This window comes from Sapajus apella, unplaced genomic scaffold (genome assembly GCF_009761245.1).
Source record: "Sapajus apella isolate SASKATOON/1434 unplaced genomic scaffold, GSC_monkey_1.0 scaffold120, whole genome shotgun sequence".
In the NCBI taxonomy this organism is placed as follows: domain Eukaryota; kingdom Metazoa; phylum Chordata; class Mammalia; order Primates; family Cebidae; genus Sapajus; species Sapajus apella.
This window is the reverse complement of record NW_022437060.1, coordinates 2,258,193-2,278,373: the sequence shown is the minus strand read 5'-3', so window position 1 is coordinate 2,278,373 and position 20,181 is coordinate 2,258,193. Positions and strand designations below refer to the sequence as shown.

The following is a 20,181-nucleotide window of genomic DNA, read 5'->3' as shown; positions in this document are numbered from 1 at the left end:
AATAATGGTGTCATGAACTATCTTCACTATAAATCTTGGTTACAGTTCTGTTACTATTTTAGAAATAATTCTTCAGAATAAAATTCACAGGAAATGAGGTATGGCATTCTTGGGATTTTTGATGCTTATTGCTGTATTGCCTTCCAGAAAGAATGTACAAATTTAGGCTGCTGCAAACAACATATAAAATTGACTATATCCAGAGATATAGACCAATGGAACAGAACAGAGGCCCTGGAGGCAACACAACATATCTACGACCATCTGATCTTTGACAAACCTGACAAAAACAAGCAATGGGGAAAGGATTCCCTGGTCAATAAATGGTGTTGGGAAAACCGGCTAGCAGTGTGCAGAAAACAGAAACTGGACCCATTCCTGACGCCTTACACTAAAATTAATTCCAGATGGATTACAGACTTAAACATAAGACCTAATACCATAAAAACCCTAGAAGAAAATCTAGGCAAAACCATTCAGTACATAGGCATAGGCAAGGACTTCATGACCAAAATAGCAAAAGCATTGGCAACAAAAGCCAAAATAGACAAATGGGACCTAATTAAACTCCAGAGCTTCTGTACAGCAAAAGGAACAATCATTAGAGTGAACTGGCAACCAACAGAATGTGAAAAAAAATTTGCAATCTACCCATCTGACAAAAAGCTAATATCCAGAACCTATAAAGAACTAAAACGGATTTACAAGAAAAAAAAAAAAAAAAACAGATCCATCCAAAAGTGGGCAAAGGATATGAACAGACACTTTCAAAAGAAGAGATACATGAGGCCAACAAACATATGAAAAAATGCTCATCATCACTGGTCATTAGAGAAATACAAATCAAATCATATTGAGATACCACCTCACTCCAGTTAAAATGGCAATCATTAAAAAGTCTGGAGACAACAGATGCTGGAGAGGATGTGGAGAATTAGGAACACTTTTACACTGTTGGTGGGAGTGTAAACTAGTTTAATCATTGTGGAAGACAGTGTCGTGCTTCCTTAATGACCTAGAAATAAAAATTTCATTTGACACAACAATCCCATTACTGGGTATATATCCAAAGGATTATAAATCATTCTATTATAAAGACACATGCACACGTATGTTTATAGTGACACTGTTTACAATAGCAAAGACTTGAAACCAACCCAAATGCCCATCGACGATAGACTAGGCAAGGAAAATGTGGCACATATACACCATGGAATACTATGCAGCCATAAAAAAGGATGAGTTCATGTCTTTTGTAGGGACATGGATGAATCTAGAAACCATCATTCTCAGCAAACTGACACAAGAACAGAAAATCAAACACTGAGTGTTCTCACTCATAGGCGAGTGATGAACAATGAGAACTAATGGACACAGGGAGGGGAGCATCACACAGTGGGGTCTGTTGGGGGGGACTATGGGAGGGACAGCTGGGGGTAGGGAGTTGGGGAGGGATAACGGGGGGAAATGGCAGATAGAGGTGACGGGGGGATGGAGGCAGCAAACCACATTGCCATGTATGTACCTATGCAACAATCCTGCATGATCTGCACATGTACCCCAGAACCTAAAGTACAATAAAAGAAATAAAAAAAATGACTGTTTCCTTCTATATTCATTAAGATTGAGTATAATCAGTTTTTATCCTTTACCATTGTGGGAGATGGCAAATAATACCTGACATCTCTTTAAAGTTCAGAAATTGTATGTCTGTCCTTATCCATTTCTAGAACCCAAATCCCATCTTTTAAGCCTTGGTCCCTAAATCATGGGGGTGCTAAGTGCCCCATATTGGCCCTAAATAACCTACTCTTCTCCCCTAGGAGAATTTTTTTCCCCTATTAAGACATTCTTGTCCTCAAATGTGTTGCTTTCCTATTCTCCTCATTGGACAAGTCTATTCTTTCAAAGCTATTTATCTGAAGGAGGTTTGGTGAAAAAGCAATCTGATAGGGTGTATTCTCCCTGATTTGTGAATAATTAATAGAACTTCTGCTAGTAACTTCAAGAGAGTATTTGAGTCTCTAGAGATGTTATTTTGGGTCCGTTAACAGAATGAAGTGACAATGCACACTGGGCAAAAGTGGAGATTTTTAACTGGGGATGTACCACTTCACTTGCCTTGGAACTCATACCTGGGCAGCTCTCTAGGGCAATTCCCAATTTTCCAGCTTCTTTTCTTTCTCTTCTGACACCTCCAATGGAGTGGCTCCTGACCCTGGTTGCACAACAGAATCCCAAGGGATCTTGAATCTTCTTCGTTCTGGGACAATCCTGAGAAATCTGACTTAATTAACCCGGAGTACACCCCAGGTTCTGTATTTTCAAAAGTTCCCCAGGCAGTACCTGCATCAATAACTATTGTTCTAATAATTATCCTCCACAGAGCTAAACTTTACACCCAGGCTGGGAGTGGGGACCATGTAGAAAAAGGTCAAACCAAAGAAAAAGCAGACCAAAAAGAAAAAAAGATAACAGCCAAGCAAGCAAACCCTCAGTGTGTGAAACTTGAGAGACATGGATGGTGATGTGGGGAGAGGACAGTACCCACAATCAGAACAGATGATCTACAGACTTGCACTGGGCAGACCTCTCCTCAGGCCAGTGCTATCTGTAACCTGAATAGATGACAGATACTTAATTGAGTAGACACTCAGTGTGGCCTCTATAAATACGTTCTTCTCTACTGTACCCCGGAGGCCTAGCAGGGTGCTTGGCCCTTAGGGAGTATTTAGACCTTTTATTCTGAACTAGTTACTAACTCCCTTCCAGTTTAGAGTTTACCTGCAAATGCAGTCCCATATGTTATGCAGATATATTCAAATGAGTATGCAAATGAAAGTTTTTAAAAAGGACTTACAATTGACTGTGCTCCCCAAATACCTCTGAAAGAAGTCAAATATTTGTCGCCAAGAAATACCTGGCAGATTCTCTGTCTCATTAGCAGAATCCCTGTGGTCAGGACCCAAACCTTGGTCTTGTCTGAGGACAACTGCCTTTGAAAGAAAGTGGGGCCACCAGGCTGAGAACCCTCTGAGTTCTCCTCTCCACCCCAAACAGATGTTCAGTATTGCAGTGGAGACTGACTCTGAGGGATCTGGCTGAAAATACTTCAGGTCTCCTACATCTGGGATGCTCTGGGCAGATGGGTCACAGCTGCCCAGGTGCAAATACAGCTGGGCTCCAAGCCTGGTGCTGTACTTCCCCCAAGGCAGCCTCTCCAGCCATCTGAGCTCAGCTCAGGGCACCATCTCTTTGCTTGCCACCCTGAGGGTCTGGCATGCCTCTGCGGTGATTGTCAGTGTTTTCTTCCCAACTTGCTGCTTTGGGGCTGCTCCAGAAGGATCTACCAAGGCAGGTCTACTTTACCTGGAGAAATGGCTCTGGATCTATATCACTTGCTTTGCATTTTCACTGCTGCTACTTTAGGTGAGATCCTCTCGTTCTGCCTCATGGGAACTCTGCAAAGAATAGGCCCTGAGAGTCCTGCCTCCAGCCTTGACTCCTCCCAGCTCCTATCATTGGCTCTTTTGCTAGTTGCGAATAAACACCTCCCATCCTGACTTTACCATCCTAAAGAGCCCTCATGGACTCCCATGTTCTAAAGCTGTGATTTTCATCTTTGATTGCATATTAGAACCACACAGGGAGCTTTTTTAAAAATGCAGTTGCCCAGGGCCCATCCCCAGAGATTCTGATGGAATTGGTATGGGGAAAATGCCTTCCAGAATGATTTGTCAAATAATATTGTTTAAAGTCCTCCTGAGCCTGGCATGTGAGACCCTGGGTGATTCGATTCTCTTTCCAGCTGCCTTCATATTGTCATCTCCTGCTTCTCAGCCCAGGCCATTGTTTCTTTTTTTCTGTCTGTTTCCTGGAACTCTTGCTCTGTAAATTACAAACCTTGTTCATTTTCCAAAACCTCCCTGAACTGTCACTCACTTCTGTGAAACATTCTTGGGATCCTCACATGGAGTTAGTTAGGCTTTCTGTCTTCTCTGCTCACGTATTGCTGTTCTACCCAGAATTGCAAGAGGTGATGGTATTTGCTTCTCTGTCTACCCCACTAGCCCGAACTCAAAAGACGTTATTTTAATCCTCCTTGTATATGCCTCTGCCTTTTAACAATGGACTACCCCAGTGTAGATATCATGTGATGTTAATATCCATACTCTCTAATGCCAAAGACCATTTTGTATTTGCAGCTCTGTTCATTATTTAAGCTAATGCTACTGCCCACGTATAGCTGACATGAGTTATTCTGCATACACTGCTGGACTAACTGGTGTAATCCTCACAATGGCCTGTAAGTGCAATCATTGTCCGCTTTGCAAGTGAGGAAACTGACACCTTGAGATGAAAGACAACTCAGCATGTAACAGGGCACAATAACTGACTGTTTAGAGTTTAGGGTTGCGTGGCTGTATGCTCTTGTCACAGACAAGTCTTTGTGACCATGTCAGTTAATATGACTTTTTTTTCTTCAGCAAGCACTTTGCACCGACAGGACAGAGTCTTAATAGTTGATAAACTCTTTAGAGGAAATAGTTGAAACCTCATGACTAGTTCCCAATACAGTTTTCTCAGTAAGGTAGATCAGCAGCACAGGGTACACCAAAGACAGTTGTAACAATGGAACAGAAGAGAAAAGAATTGTACGCAAGCACTACCTTTCTCCCGGTGCCCCTAGAGAATGTCCTGCCCCTTCTCATTTGATTTCTTTAACAATGATAAGCAGTAGGAATTCTAGTATTTACAGATGATAAAATCAGAGCTTAGTGAAGGCGAGTAACTTAGGCGGTGTCACCTAATCAGTATGAAAAATGCTGCAAGGTTGGATTAGTGTGTTACCTCTCCAACAGGAGGCTGCCTCTGCCTGGTACATCACTGGAATCCAGCTTTCCCCATCTACTGTAAAAATAGTTTACTTTTTCCTAAAATTATTTGTAGGAAAGTATGAGAAAATCAAAATTGCCCATAACTCTACCACTCAAAGAAAAATTGCTGGTAGCATGTGGAGTTCTTTTATTTTTCTGTTTTCTATTTTATTCCTCTGCATTTACACAACAATAGATCAGAATATGTGACATGGCTTTGGTTGTGGTATGTACATTTTGTATTTTTCCCTTTTGTTTTTAAACTTTTAAACCCAGCGTCTCTATGCTTGCTCTCTCGTTTCTCTTGCAGGCAGTAACTTGAATGATGGCTTGTGGCACTCGGTTAGCATCAACGCCAGAAGGAATCGCATCACACTCACTCTGGATAATGAAGCAGCACCCCCAGCTCCAGACAGCACTTGGGTGCAGATTTATTCTGGAAATAGCTACTACTTTGGAGGTAAATTCTGCAGACTTTAAGAGGGAAAATAAAAAGGGAAGGGAAAAGGAAGTGGGCAATTATTTCACTATGATGGTTCTGGCTTGGTCAATCAGACAGTTCTCCCAACACACACACACACACACACACACGCACACACGCACACACACGCACACACACACACACACACACACACACACACACCCTCAATCTCAAAATAGTGGGAAACAAAATCTCTCACAGCTGTGTGCAAATATACATTATCTAGGTCAGTGCTGAGGAACAGAAGAACTTTAGCTACAAGAGCTGGTGTTATATAACACATCCAGTGGAGATTTTTTTTGTAGCCATGCCAAGCCGTGTGATCACATTGGAAAGGGGAAACTCAGCTGAAAACTTGGAGAAAGTGTACCAAGAGTCAGCAGTACCTGCAATAGGCAAAATTCAGGTGGAAAGGCACAATCAGCATGCTCAGCACCTAGACTACTTCTCTGCCACTTTGCTGTCTTAGTCCCCTGTCCTCTCCCTCTCCACATCCCTAGAGGCCATGCTGACAGAGAGCCAGGAATGAGGAAGGACTAGGATGCCCGTGAACTTGTAGCTCCACATGTAGAAGCCAGTTCAGATTGTTCAGATTCTGCCTACTCTGATGTTAAGTGAATCCTGGGACCCTTTCCAATGACAAAAACACAAGGGCAAGCTGATGATGAAGAAAACATATCATTAGGCATCTACGGATTTTTTATAAATGTATATATATATATATAGTCGTTCAAAAGCATTTCTTCCATTAAAAATTAATATCTAATTTCATAGTCAGGTGTTTGTATTATAGAAATAATCTCTGAAAAGAATTTTACCTCAATGGCTGTCTGACCTTGAGAAAGATGCTTATAGTCTCTAAACTTCCTAAACTGAAACATGGCAAAATATGCTCACCTTCAGAATTTCTGGAAAGTTAAGTAAGACCAAGGTTTAAACATATAGCACAGAGTGTGCCACATGGCAGGGGGTGGGCAAACCGACTCCAGCTCCTATAGATATAAGTCAGGGTCTGATCTACACTTTCCTTTTTTTTTCTATTAGTGAATTAAAGAGAAGTATAAAATTATGCATAGTCTCTTAAGTAGAATGTACAGAACACATCTGTCATATCAATTGAATGTAGCTAAAGCTTTAAAATGCAAAAGGGATTTTGCACAGCTTCAGCGTACATATCAGGGCCTCCTAGGAGGGAAGCAATATCTTTGTGGCTTGGTTTTAGGATGAGGAAGGGCCTGGGACTTTTACCTCAAATCTCCTTCACCTGTGCATGGACAGCAAATTCCTTTAAGGGAGTGCACGTCCAGTCTCCGCAAAAGATTTATGGCTTATCTCATTTAATTCATGCAGAAACTTTGTGCAATAGGTAATATCCCAACTTACTAGATTATAAGACTGGTGTTCGATGAGATGAAATAATTTGTGCAAGGCCATAGAGCTCATGAATTCGAATCAAGTATTCAAATCCAGATTTGTGTTCCCACAGCCCACCAGCAATAACAGAGATTAGAACAAACGTATCATAAGGATTGTAGAACAAGGGTGTTGGTGTCCCCAAAGATAACCTCAGAGACTGCATAATTTTACATCTTATACAATATTTCAGCAACAGGTGGAAAAATACAGCCTTGAATTTATTCTTGAGGAAAATGTTTTTTAATAATCATGATACGATAAGCATCTGACATGCTTCAGAGACAAAATAGCCTACACCTCCTCAGTTGAAGAAGCCTTCTTAGAGACAAATTTTAAGAGACCCTGAGTTTAGAAGGTGAAGACTTATCGGTGATTTGAACAGTGTTTAAGCAAACGCCCCACACGTAGACTGTAAACTTAAGGAAGGTGAAAAATGAGTTTCAGTAATAATAGTCAACTTACATAAATTCTCTCTACAGCTTCAATTAGAAGTTGTAGTATCTCTCTTCATTTTATAGTGTGCCTGTGAGCTGTTAACCAGCTGCCGGGGGACAGCCGAGCAGTGACTGCCTATTAGAGATGGCTGAAATAATTCCCAATTATTTATGGGTTATTGCCATGGTTTCAAGCTTGCATTCCCATATGCTCTGAACCTATTAAAGCCATTGGGATGGAGTTTGTAAGGAGAACAAGCACTCATATACCTGCAAGGCTCAATACCCATCTTAATCAGAAGTAGATATGCCCTGGTTGCAAGCTACACTAAATCAGTGTAATTTATTTTTAAAGAACACCTTTAAAAAGGTATAGTGTTAACCTTTCCCATATGCTATTACAGCCCTAAAACTGCATGCATTTAAACCCTTAGTTCCTTCCAAAACCAGCGAAATGTCTGGATTTGCTTTTCACATCATGTCAAAATTCTAGTTACGCTCCTGTGTGTACCTTTCTCAGGAACTAAGCCTGTTAATGCTGACAATTAACCAGACAATTACTCCACCGTCATCCTTACCCAAAGCATAATTTGCTTTGAACTTGTAATTCAGAATTGAATCGTGCATTTAGATATGTGTTTCAAACAGAACCAAAATTCTGAAGTAGCTATAATGTGTTTCTTCCTTGGGATGAGTGAAGGATGCCATGCAGAAGAATAGCAAATAGCTTACCAATGGGCAGAAAAAAGTCAGAAGGAGATAAATGTTACAGTATCGGTATTCCCTTTGCCATGCTTTTTATTTTCTCTACGGTGATTGAGTATGCCCTATTTTGTACCAATTATGTCCCCTCCCTGAGAATGCTAGGATTTACAATGAAAGGGTATGCACTGCTGTGAATGAGAAAGCACCAATATAATTAGACCTCAAGGTCTTCCATCAATAGGTCACCAAAGCAATGACAGATCATTTCAGCATTCTTCTTCATCTTTTTTCTCTGTCCCACAGGGTGCCCCGACAATCTCACCGATTCCCAATGTTTAAATCCCATTAAGGCTTTCCAAGGCTGCATGAGGCTCATCTTTATTGATAACCAGCCCAAGGACCTCATTTCAGTTCAGCAAGGTTCCCTGGGGAATTTTAGTGATTTACACATTGATCTGTGTAGCATCAAAGACAGGTAATTATTGTCTCTTCTCCTCTGTTCTCCCACCCCCTTCCCATTCTCACTGTTCTTAATATGAGTTTCTTTAAGCAAAATTCTAATCCACTGACATTAGCCACATTAGACATAATTGAGTTGCCTAATGGAAAATATTTCTGAAAGGATTTCAGGCCCAGAGAAAAATGGTTTAAATTAGTTGAGTCTCTCTTCATGTTGACTTGCAGTAAACGGGATATGCAAATTAAATCAAAATACAAATTTGTGAAAGGATTAAAATTTTATGCATAAACAACATTTGATTACTTTGAAGTAAAGCAAAAAGGAGGAAGGAATTACTTCTCTCCTAAACCGTTTCATTTTTCACTACCGTGGGTGTCCTTTCCAGCACAGGCAGATGAGCTTCGAACTGTCTGGGAAATCTGCAACAGAGGTGCCCGAATGCCCAATAACACAAACTACTCCTGGGTGTGACTGGGTTTTGCTCTTACTGCCCCTGCCGCTGCTTTTCTGGCCCAGAGGAGACCAGAAAAGCTCATTTCCTGTCTTCCTTTCTCCTGGGACCTGGCTCCTCTTACATTAGAAGTTTCTAAAGGCAAAGACACACTGCAGAAAACCAAAGAGGATGGATTCTGAATTTGCATTGAGGTTTCCATGTTCCCTTCTTTCCTCTCCAGAGCCTACCTCCTTCATTCTTCCAGCTCTGCCCACCCTAGTCAAAATATCATTTACAGAATGGGTGGACAATACCTGTTCAGTGCTTTCCTATGTGTTAATGTTACGGGGTCTCTGCTTATGTTTTATCAGGGAATAAAGAAATCATTACAATAAAGTGAGATAAATGACCAAGAAATGTGCCCTGATTTGTCAGACACATGGCAGCAGCAACTTAGTCTGATCCCAGAGAATGAGGCCCTAAGAACGTTTCAGAAGGTGATGCTGAGTTGAATCTTAAAGGAGGAGACACTGGCAGGCTAGGCCGAGGTTGGGAGGGCAAGAGAGGTTGACGTAGAAACAGGAGAAAGCATGGATTGCAAGTATTTCATCTTTTCAAAATACTTTTTTGGCATTGGAAATTTCTAATAGTTGAATTGACAATATCTATGTTCCATAGTGGCATATAAAATAGTGATATATCTTACAATTAATGGTGTCTTACATTCAATAAAATATAGCTCAGTAGGGATGGTGGGTCACTGTGGATGGTGCACCTGGTGTGAATACAGTCAGAGATGTGGGGCAGGGCCAGTCATGTTGAGCTTTGTGTACCAGTGGGATTTGGTTTCATGCTCTTGGTGAGAACCATGGATGAAAGTGGCCAGCCTTTCGTAGCAGAAAGAGTACTCAAAAAGAAGTGAGAAAGGTGGATTGGAAGACAGCCAGCCCACAACTAGGGGGGTGACAAATAGTGAGTAGTGGCGGGCGCCTCACCAGAGGAATACAGAAATCGGCCATGCAGTGCCTAGTCTCTCCTAATGCTGGATTGAGCTGTGCAACTTGGTGAAACTTTACACACGTTTCTCCATTAATACAACTATGCGTGGAATCATCAGAAAATCACACAGGTTTTCTGGCTCTTCCCATTCTTTTTTTTTTTCTATTTGGACTGCTGAAAAAGTGGTAATAAAATATGTGCTTCATTAAAATGTGCTAGTTTAGAGACCTGAGGATAAAAGTTATCATAGGGAATGGTTGCCACACCGATAGTCTTTAGTAATGGTGACGGGAAGCATCTTACTTCATCTGCCATTGCAGCCTTTTGCAAAGCGTGGATCAATACGGGGAATATTTGTCAACAGGGGTCTCTCATGCTACCTTAATTTTTAATCCAGCAAGCGCTCATTATATTCAATTGCATGAAAGTCATTGCCATCTACACTGCATCATTACTTTTGTGTAATTGTAGTCTTGTATAATTGTGTTACATACAATTGTGCTTTCGTTAATTGCATAATAAGGGATTGTGTTTAGTTTTGAGGGTAAATGGTAAGTTTTTCTTGATTTACCAGACGCAGTGTCTAACAGAAGGGAAGGCTGTGGCAAAGGCCTGTGCTTGAGTCACTATTTCTTAAACTCTTTTTAATGTTATTTGAAGAGGGGCAGGAGTTAGAAGGGCAGGTGGTTTCTTGATCTGGTGTTTCATTTTTAATGTGTTAATCAGTGTGAACTGGATTTCAGGTTAAGTACAAAGTCTTTGCCTTCAAGGAGCTTGCTACTTGGTGGGAAGCAGGAGGGGAACAGGCTGGCAGTGGTTTCCCTTACATGGGCTGCTGTCTGGAAAGCCCACAGAGGACAGCCTGAGAATTCTTCTTACTCCCAGACCTCTTCCCAGTCCCTCCTTCCTGGCTGTAGAGACGCAGGCTTCCATCTGCCTCTCGATGGTTGATCTACCCCTGCATTTTCTCTCTCAAAGTGAAGTGGGATCCTGCCCTGCCAGCTTTCCTTTGCTGGCCACAACCAGGCATCTTACATACTTAAAGGGTCTTAGTACTGGTCACGTGGGAAAATCAGATAGAAGACATCTAAAGTAGCATTCTGGCCAGTTGCGGTGGCTGACGCATGTAATCCTAGTGGGAGACCGAGGCAGGCAGATTACCTGAGGTCGGGAGTTTAAGACCTGCCTGGTCAACATGGTGAAACCCTATCTCTGCTAAATACACAAAAATCAGCCAGGCCTAGTAACACGTGCCTATAATCTTAGCTATTTGGGGGGCTGAGGCAGGAGAATCACTTAAACCTGGGAGGTAGAGGGGGCAATGAGCTGAAGTGGTGCCACTGCACTTCAGCCTGGGCAACAGAGTGAGAATCTGTCTCATTCATAAATAAATAAATAGAATAAAACAATAAAGTAGCATTCTTACCTGAGGCACAAATGTTCCAAAATCTCAAGAGCTCCCTCCAGCGGAGGTCCTCTAAACAAATTCCTTTTGAGATGGTGCCTGACTCTGGCATCTGCTGCCCAGTTTGCAGTATTTACAAACCACCTTTGACACCTCATCCTGAGCAAAAACTGAAAGGTTTTCTTCTCAGTGATTAAGAAGCTTTAACCAATTTGCATCTCAGGGATGGACAAATTGCTAAATCTTCTGGTTTCTGGAAAGAAAGGATTTAGAAGAACTGGTCTTGTGCACAGCTCTGGAAGCAGGAAGGTGTTGATCCTGGGCAGCTCCAGTGCCTGGCAGTGCATGGGCAGGAGGGGAGAAGGAAGCAGCAGGAATTAGAAAAAGGCATTCCTGACACACACTGTGCCCTGTTCACGGTCCTTCTAAACCTCTAGGACACAGTGTGCGGCTGCTGCCCCTCTTCTGCAGGCCAGACCACCAGCCTCATGTTCTCTACACCCCAAGCCCCTGTCCTTCATAATAACCATCTTTGACTTGAAGTAGGCAAGATACAATAGACTAATCCAGCGGTCCCACCCTTTTGGCATCAGGGATTGGGGATTTGTGGGGGATGGTTTTAGGATGATTCAAGCACACATTTGCTGTGCGCTTGATTTCTATTATTATTACATCATAATATATAATAATTATGCAACTCACTATAATGCATAATCAGTGGGAGCCCTGAGTGTTTTCCTGCATCTAGATGGTGTCATCTGGAGGTGATTAAAGACAGTGACAGATCATCAGGCATTGGATTCTCATAATCAGTGTGCAACCTAGATCCTTTGCATGCTCAGTTCACAATAGGGTTTGTACGCCTGTAAGAATCTAATGCTGAAGTTGATCTGACAAGAGGTGGAGCTTACGTGGTAATGTGAGCGATGAGGAACGGCTGGAAGTAAAGATGAAGCTTTGCTTGCTCACCCACCGCTCACCTCCTGCTGTTCATCCCAGTCCCTAAGAATTCATGAACCAGTACTGGTACTGGTTTGTGGCCCAGGGCTTGAGGATCCCTGGTCTAAGCTATCACAGAGAAAAGTCACTTTCAATAAGGCTTCATTCAGTGAACAGCTGTTGATACACCCTCTGTAGTTCTGCCTCATAGGTAGGCATTGGGCAAGAGAGACCGACTCTCATCTATCCCTGAGTAGGATATGCTGCTGTAAAGGCTCTAGAAGCCCTGGTGGTACAGAGCCACTAATATCGCCACTTTCTAAAAAGGAAAACCTAAGACCTACAGATGTATGTCAGTGTTCTCAAGGTCCCGCAGGGCTGAAGTTATGATCAAGAGTTGAGCATTGTGAGTTTTCTCCTTGGTACTATCTAGCAAAGAGACACCCATCTGGAAATGGCAGCCACTGTGTGTCTGTGGCTCTAAATGTGTAACCCCATCTTCTGTTTGTCGACTTAAAAGGAAAAAGCTGACACAAAATTAATGTAAGCAGAGAGTTCATTCGGGCCAAGCTTGCTTGATGCAATTCAGGAAAACAGATTCAAGTTGCCCTGAATAGATATTCCGATTAGCAGCCGTTGCAACCGGGTTTCTAAAGGCAAATATGGGGACAAGGAGTGAACTGATATAAAGTTCTGCCATTAATGCTCAGTAGTTTGACGATTACAGTTTTGATTAGTGATTGGCTATACTAATATAGTGAAGCACTACTAGGTCAATAACAAGCAGTTCCAGGAGATGAGTACGCAGCTCAAAGTGGGGCATAGAGCATGACTGGGGTGCCATTTTAATATTTTATGGGCCTGATAAGTAAAAGGACTTGCATTCCTCAGATAAAAGTTACTATTTTTTTCTCATGCTCAATCAGGTTGAATTTTCAAGAAGATGTGCAATATGTGAAATTCTTTCTAACACTTATGTGCCTAATGCAATTCCATCTACGAGGCGGCATTCAGAGTGGCATGCAATGTCTAGCAGGGTCTCAGTGGAGTAAGGTGAGCCAGGTTCAAAAAGTCTCTGCCACACATCCATGTGGATGAGTCTCAGTCAATTCCAGGAGCCATGTCTAGTCCTGCAAGGTTCAAGATCCAGAACAGGTGAGACAGATTAGCAAATGATGTCCAAGAGTATCAGCAGGAGACGGTCTCCAAGATGTGAAGCCAAACCAGGAGGGAAAATCAGGGATGCTGATGAGGAAGGCATCTGAGGTGGGGAGAGGCAGACGCCATACCTGGGGAAAGTCCAGACTCCCGGTCCAGACTCCCAAAGCAGCAGCTTTATGAGGCAGCCGGCACACATTTAAATTCACCCTGCCCACAGCCTCAGATGTGACACGCGTTATTTAACCTTTTGTCCACGTTTTTTCTTTTGCAAAACCAGGATCACAAACCCTACCTTTGGGATGAGATTTAAATGAGAGAATGCGAAAAATCAGGTGTTGAGTTGTATAACTGTCAGGCAGTAGATGCTCAGAAAATGTTCACTGTGTTAATTCCTCTGGCCAAAGATTTGTCAGCTCTCTAATTTCCGTGGGGATAAGAGAGGCTAAGTGTCCCTCCACCCTTCCCCAAACTCCTACCTTTGCAAGAGATCTTCAGGAGTTTCTGGGGTGATTTCCATGTGAATATTTCACCAGCCCCCCCACCAAATTAGTTCACTTTGTGACTCCTCTTGTGCTTTGGTCCCATTGTTCAGAAGACCTGCCCCTCAGGGCCATCAGCCATGGCCCATGAGGAAAGCATTCAACAATATTTGTGCCACGGTTGTGGTCTTCAGATTTTTTTAAAACTTAGTCTCAGGATCAGGACTAGAGTGAGCCTAAAGAGTAAAATATAAAGAGACCCCTACTTCTAGGTTCACACATGTGTGGATCCTGCATTTGCAGAAACCTGAGTGTGAGACCCTCTTTAAATCTTGTAGGCAAATTGGAACATTTTTACCTCAAAATCCCTGGAAGTGCTTGTTAAAGCAAATTACTAGGGTTGGAGCCTGGAAATTTGCATTTCTAAGAAATTCCTGGGTGATGCTGCTGCTACTGGGCTGGCCTGGTGTCCATCCTTTGAGAACCATGCTGTGAAGCTTCAGCTCCTGGAGGACATGGAATTGTGTGGAATTTACAAAGCTGATGTGGGTGTGGAGGAGAGGGATGGTTCCTGCCCCACCTAGGGCCTCAAGTAGCTGCTCTCCTGGCCAGAGTCTCTCTGAAAAGTTTTTGCAGCTCCCTCAATGTCCTAATGTCCTTTTCTCCAATGAGGTGTTGAAGTCAGCCTAAGGGATGCTGCAGTTGGTCACTGAGTTTCTTCTACTTCTGAGTTTTCCTGATCTTCCTCTCTCAGCTCCTCCCTTGTTTACCACTACAAACAAAGCTTCATGAATAACAATGAAATGATCAGATCCTCCAGTGTGCCTGCATGAGTGGTATTTTGGCTGGAGAAAAGTATGGTTCTAGAGCAGCGACAGCTGCCGACAAGCATAAGTCTTCGTTGTGAGGTACCCCTAAGTATCATAGCTTGATCTGTCACTTCACAACCTATGGGTGGTGGTGGTGCCTACGTAATAGGAGTGACTCCACCCCAGTATTGTCTACAAAACCTTGTAACGATTGATGGACACCCTTTTGCAGCAACATGGACGGCACTAAAGTGAAACAAGTAGACACAAGAAGACAAATATTGCATGTTTTCACTAATACGTGGGAGCTAAAGAATGTGGACACGTGGTCTTAGAGAGTGTGGAATGATAGACAATGGAAAAATGAGGGAGCTGGAACGGGGTGGATAATGAGAAATTACTTAATGGGTTTATTATCAGAAAGGGGTTCCCATCCGAACCCCCCGAGAGGATTCTTGGATCTCCCACAATAAAAAATTTGGAGTGACTCCATAAAGTGAAAGCAAGTTTATTAAGAAAGTAAAGGAATAGACACAGGAAGGGGAGCATCACACACTGGGGTCTGTTGGGGGGGACTGGGGAAGGGACAGCAGGGGATAGGGAGGTCGGGGAGGGATAACATGTGGAGAAATGCTAGATATAGGTGACGGGGGATGGAGGCAGCAAACCACATTGCCATGTGTGTACCTATGCAACAATCCTGCATGTTCTGCACATGTACCCCAGAACCTAAAGTTCAATAAAGTATATGTATATATGTGTGTGTGTGTGTGTGTGTGTGTATACACTTTATTGTATGTGTGTGTATGTATATATATATTATATATCTATGAAGTACACGGCCACTCCATAGGCAGAGCAGTGGCATGGGGTGCTTAACTGAGCATGCTTATAGTTTTCTCTTGATTATATGCAAAACAAGAGGTAGATCATTCCTGAGTTTTCCAGGAAAGGGACAGACAGTTCCAAGAACTGAGGGTTTCTGCCCTTTTTAGACTATATAAGGTAACTTCCAGGCATTGCCATGACATTTGTAAACTGCCATGGCACTGGTGGGACTGTCTTTCAAGATGTTAATGCATTGTAACTAGCATGTAATGAGCAATGAGGATGGGCCGAGATCACTTTCATCTTGGACTTGGTGAGTTTTGGCTGGCTTCTTACTGGATCCTGTTTTATCAGCAGGGTCTTTATGACCTGTATCTTGTCATACCAATCCTGTCGACCTGCTCTCTCATCCTATGTCTAAGAATGCCTAATCTCTTCAGAATGCAGCTTAATATGTCTCAGCCTTATTTTACCTAGCACCTATTTAAGACAAAGTCACTCTGGTTCAAAAGCCTCTGACAGGTTCAAAGCACTGGTGTTTGATACCCTAAAAGACCTAACCTGAACACTAAGAAATCTATGCATGTAACAAAATCACACTGTACCTCATAATCTATACATATAAAAAATGATTAGATGGACACTGATTTCACATAGCCTTCTGGTGCCCACCACAGGGCTTCAGAGGTCACATGGTCTGTTCCTTCACCATTTCCTCATACAGTGATGCTACTGGTGAAGATCCAAGGAGATCCTCCAGCTCTGGTTGTGCACAGGAGGAAATGAAAGTCACACAGAGGGTGGCAAAGCCACATATGGAAGCAGGGTGCTGCTCCTGTGGGCTTTGCTTTTGCATCCTATGGAGACTTTTTACTGTAATCCTTTCTAAAATTAAACCATTTATTTTTTCTGCAGAGTAGATCACATGTCGAGTACTGCATTACATTTCTTGTCGCAAATAAGTTATGAAATGTAGCTTCTCCCTTCATCACCACTGTATTTTCTCCCACACATATTCCTTTAAGAAAGCCTGGCAGAGTGGCTTATGCCTATAATCCCAGCACTTTGGGAGGCTGGGGTGGGTGGATCACAAGGTCCATAGATTGAGACTATCCTGGCCAACATGGTGAAACCCCTTTCTACTAAAAAAACAGGAAAAAAAAAAAAAGAAAAAAAAAAGGTGGGGTGTGCTGGCGTGTGCCTGTAATCCCAGCTACTCGGGAGGCTGAGGCATGAGAATTGCTTGAACCCAGAAGGCAGAGGTTGCAGTGAGCCGAGATCGTGCCACTGCTCTCCAGCCTGGCCACAGAGCAAGAATCTGTCTAAAAAATAAAAACAATAAAAATAAATTAAAAGTAAAGTGTCTGCTGAACTCTCTGGTCAAGATTCTTAACTTGTTGGTTCAGGGTTCGGAGTACAGTAACGCTGAGAACTGGCAAGCATTATGTTGGATCTCCTCCCATAAACAAACTCCTGCTAAAACCCACCCTGTGTGTGGGAGCTTGTTAAAAACAGTGGGTGGTATAAAAAGATTACATTGCGGTAATACATATGTTTTAGTCCTTCTCTAAAATTGAAAGCCTTTACATTGGACGCCAGAAAAGCCATTGTAAGGGCAATGCCCACACAATCTGAGATTCTAACTCTGAAGTGAGAAATGTTACAATATGCTGTTCTCCCTTCACTCATGGGATGGGGCCAAATCAAAACAAGATCTCTTCTGCTTTACTATTTATCATTTGTGTTCTATTTCACAGAGGGGAAAAAAAGTTATATTTTATGTAACACTTACTGGGGAAACATTCTCTGAATGTTCTATTTCATTTCATTCTCTCCATATCCTGTAAATCCTACCAAGTAGATTCTCAAAGTATGGTCCCCAGGACTGCATCATCAGTATCACCTGGCAACTTATTAGAAATGCAGTTCTCAGACAGCAACTTGATTCTACCAGATCAGATATGTGAGGTGGGGTGGGGGACATCTGTGTTTTAATCATCTTCCAGGTGACCCAGATGCACACTGAAATCTAAGAACCACTGCTTGGTTCCATTACTGCCATTTTCTAGATAAGACGACTAATTCTTAGAGGTTCAGTGACTGCTGAGGTCAGGTCTTAGTATTTGGAAAAACAGGATTCGAATTCTGGTTTTCTGATTCTTCAGTATGTATACATATGGAAAGTCTGTTACCAAAAGACCAGAGAAAGAGGACACATAGGCTTGGGTAGGCAGAGCGGGTCAGGGAGGGGCCACAGGAGAAGTGGGACTTCCTGAGGAACTGGAAGAATGGGCTGGATTTAGGAAGGTCAAGGACAGGTACTCCAGGGGCTCTCGTGTGGGGAGTGTAAAGCTGGGATAGAGACGGGGTGAGGTGCTGGACGTCTGTTTGCCCATATTGAAAGGGCTGTTTTGGCAGCAGTGGGCGCAAGAGAACTGAAGCAGAACCTGGGTAAACTTGCCAGCACACAAAATAGTTTAAAACCCGAGTGACCAGCCACATTAGTAGCTAATTTTTAAATAAAGCTTACTATGGGCCAGGTCAGTGTGAAAATGTGTGTGTGTGTGTGTGTGTGTGTATGAGGGAGACTTTAATCTTCACCATAATTCTGTGAAGTTGTTAATATTATTAACTCCATTTTACAGATAATAAATTGGAGGCTTAGAGGCAATAAGTAACTCGCCCAAGGTCACACAGCCTGTATGTGGTACAGCCTGGCTGCAACTCATGGAGTCTATTTGGAGAGTCTACTTCTAACCCTGCTGTGAGGCAACACCCTGCCTTCTTCAGCAGGATTGTGAAGTGGAAAATGATGCGTTTTTGTCTCGCATTCAAATCACACAGGGGGTTGTTTCAAAGCAGGAAGAGAAGGGCTGTGGAGCACCTCGGTGTCTCACGAGTTATCGTCCCTATTCTCACAGCTCACTGTCTCCACCAGAACATGCTGAGATAGATGCAGAATCAGCTCAGGGCTCCCGTGAGACACTGGGCTTGATCTAGTTTTTTGAGCCGATTAGGGAATAGAAGAACCTGGGGACTAGCCTGGAATAACTTGTCTTGAGGAGCTAGGCTTCAAGCTGATTTTGTAAAGGCATTCCATCTGGAACTGCCCAGAAAAAAGACTGATTTATTTCTCTCCTTTCATGAGGGCATCCTTCCTCCATTTATCTCACACCTGTTTGAATGTCAGAAAAGAAGAGTGTGTTGGAGAAATGGGAAACCTGGGTTTGATTAGAATAAATGACCTTGAACGAGGGCATCTGTGTCTTGTTACGAGCCTCATCTCTATCATCATTTGTTTTTACAAGAAAAGTGGATCATTATCTTGATGAAAAGGTCCTTCTCTACTGGTGCCTATGGAAGGGCACCAAAGAGCCTTTATTCATGGGAGACACAGAGGGCTGAGCAAGCCAGGGTGGCACTGCATTCTGACCCATCTGATGGTGGCGAGAATCCTTCCCCACTGACTGGTAGTCTGACATATTGATGCTGAAAATGAAGCCAGAACAATGAGCCAGCTGAATTATCACAAGCACTTCCAAAGATGAGGAGTTCATTATGTGGTTGAAGTGGACTTGTAGGCCAATGTGTCAGGAAGAAAATGTCTACAAAGCTCCTAGGGCTCTGGGTCATCCCCATCCTGAGATGTACTGGCTTAGAAATTCACATGTTTTATGTCAGGCCTGGTAGCTCATGCCTGTAATCCCAGCACTTTGGGAGGCCCAGTTTGGTTCATCGCCTGTGGCCAGGAGTTTGAGACCAGCCTGGATGACACAGCGAAACCCCGTCTCCACTAAAAGCACAAAACTTAGCCAGGTGTGGTAGCTCATGCCTGTAATCCCAGCTGCTCAGGAGACTGAGGCACCAGAATCACTTGAACCCAGGATGTGGAGGTTGCAGAGAGCCAAGATCGTCCCACTGAACTCCAACCTTGGTGACAGAGTGAGGAAAAGAAAGAAAGAGAGAGAGAGAGAGAGAGAGAGAGAGTAAATTTAGATGACAAGGTAGCGAAGGAGACTTTTTATCTAGATTAGAAATGTAAGCAAAAGGTTTAGACTCTCAAGTCACTGATGTGAGGCAGAAAACATTTCTAAATTAGTGAAAAGAAGAAAGAGATTCCTGGTATTGATTCCTTTACATGATCAATGTCTCAATAAGCCTTCATCCAACATCCTGATAAGAGCCTTCCATCTGTTTCTCATGTTCTCTAAAGATCACTCTCTTCTACACAGCCAATGTCACATTCATTTTTTCCTCATTTGCATTGATGTCCACTCATGGGGCCCTTGAGGCAAAGCACCTGAAGCCTTTGAATGCTGCTTTTCCCTGGTCCAAAAGCATTCATTGATGGCTCATTATAAGCACTATTTATAAACACAGTTGGAAGAGAAACAAAATAAGTTTTCAGTTGGGAAAAAGGTAGATCAGACCTGCAGTAAAAGATTTTACTGTGTGTCTGCGGTGAAACATTTAAAATTAGCTCCATGCTACTTATATTTTGAATTAAGATGTTTCATAGGAAGTTCATGGAATTCCAGTCAGGCCTTGTGGGTTTGATTGTGACATGGACTTCTGAAAGCTAAACTAATACTCCCGCATCTGTATCACAGGCATGGGCAGCAACACATATACCATCCACTTTAACACTTACAGTGCCCAAAGGGAGCATCAGTCTCCCCAGTTGTCACCTGAGAAAAACTCATATGAACATGAATTTACTAACTTGTCTCAATATGGAATAAGATTCAGGATTTT

General features: G+C 42.7%; 1 protein-coding gene across 1 annotated transcript in view; it reads left to right on the top strand.

The window, feature by feature from the left end:
* Positions 1-20,181, top strand: part of CNTNAP5 (contactin associated protein family member 5) — an 851,907-nt gene that overhangs the window by 465,230 nt on the left and 366,496 nt on the right. The window contains exons 9-10 of the mRNA XM_032260961.1: positions 5,188-5,337; positions 8,217-8,388. Of these exons, the coding sequence (XP_032116852.1) occupies positions 5,188-5,337; positions 8,217-8,388 (322 nt within the window). The remainder of the gene's footprint in view (positions 1-5,187; positions 5,338-8,216; positions 8,389-20,181) is intronic.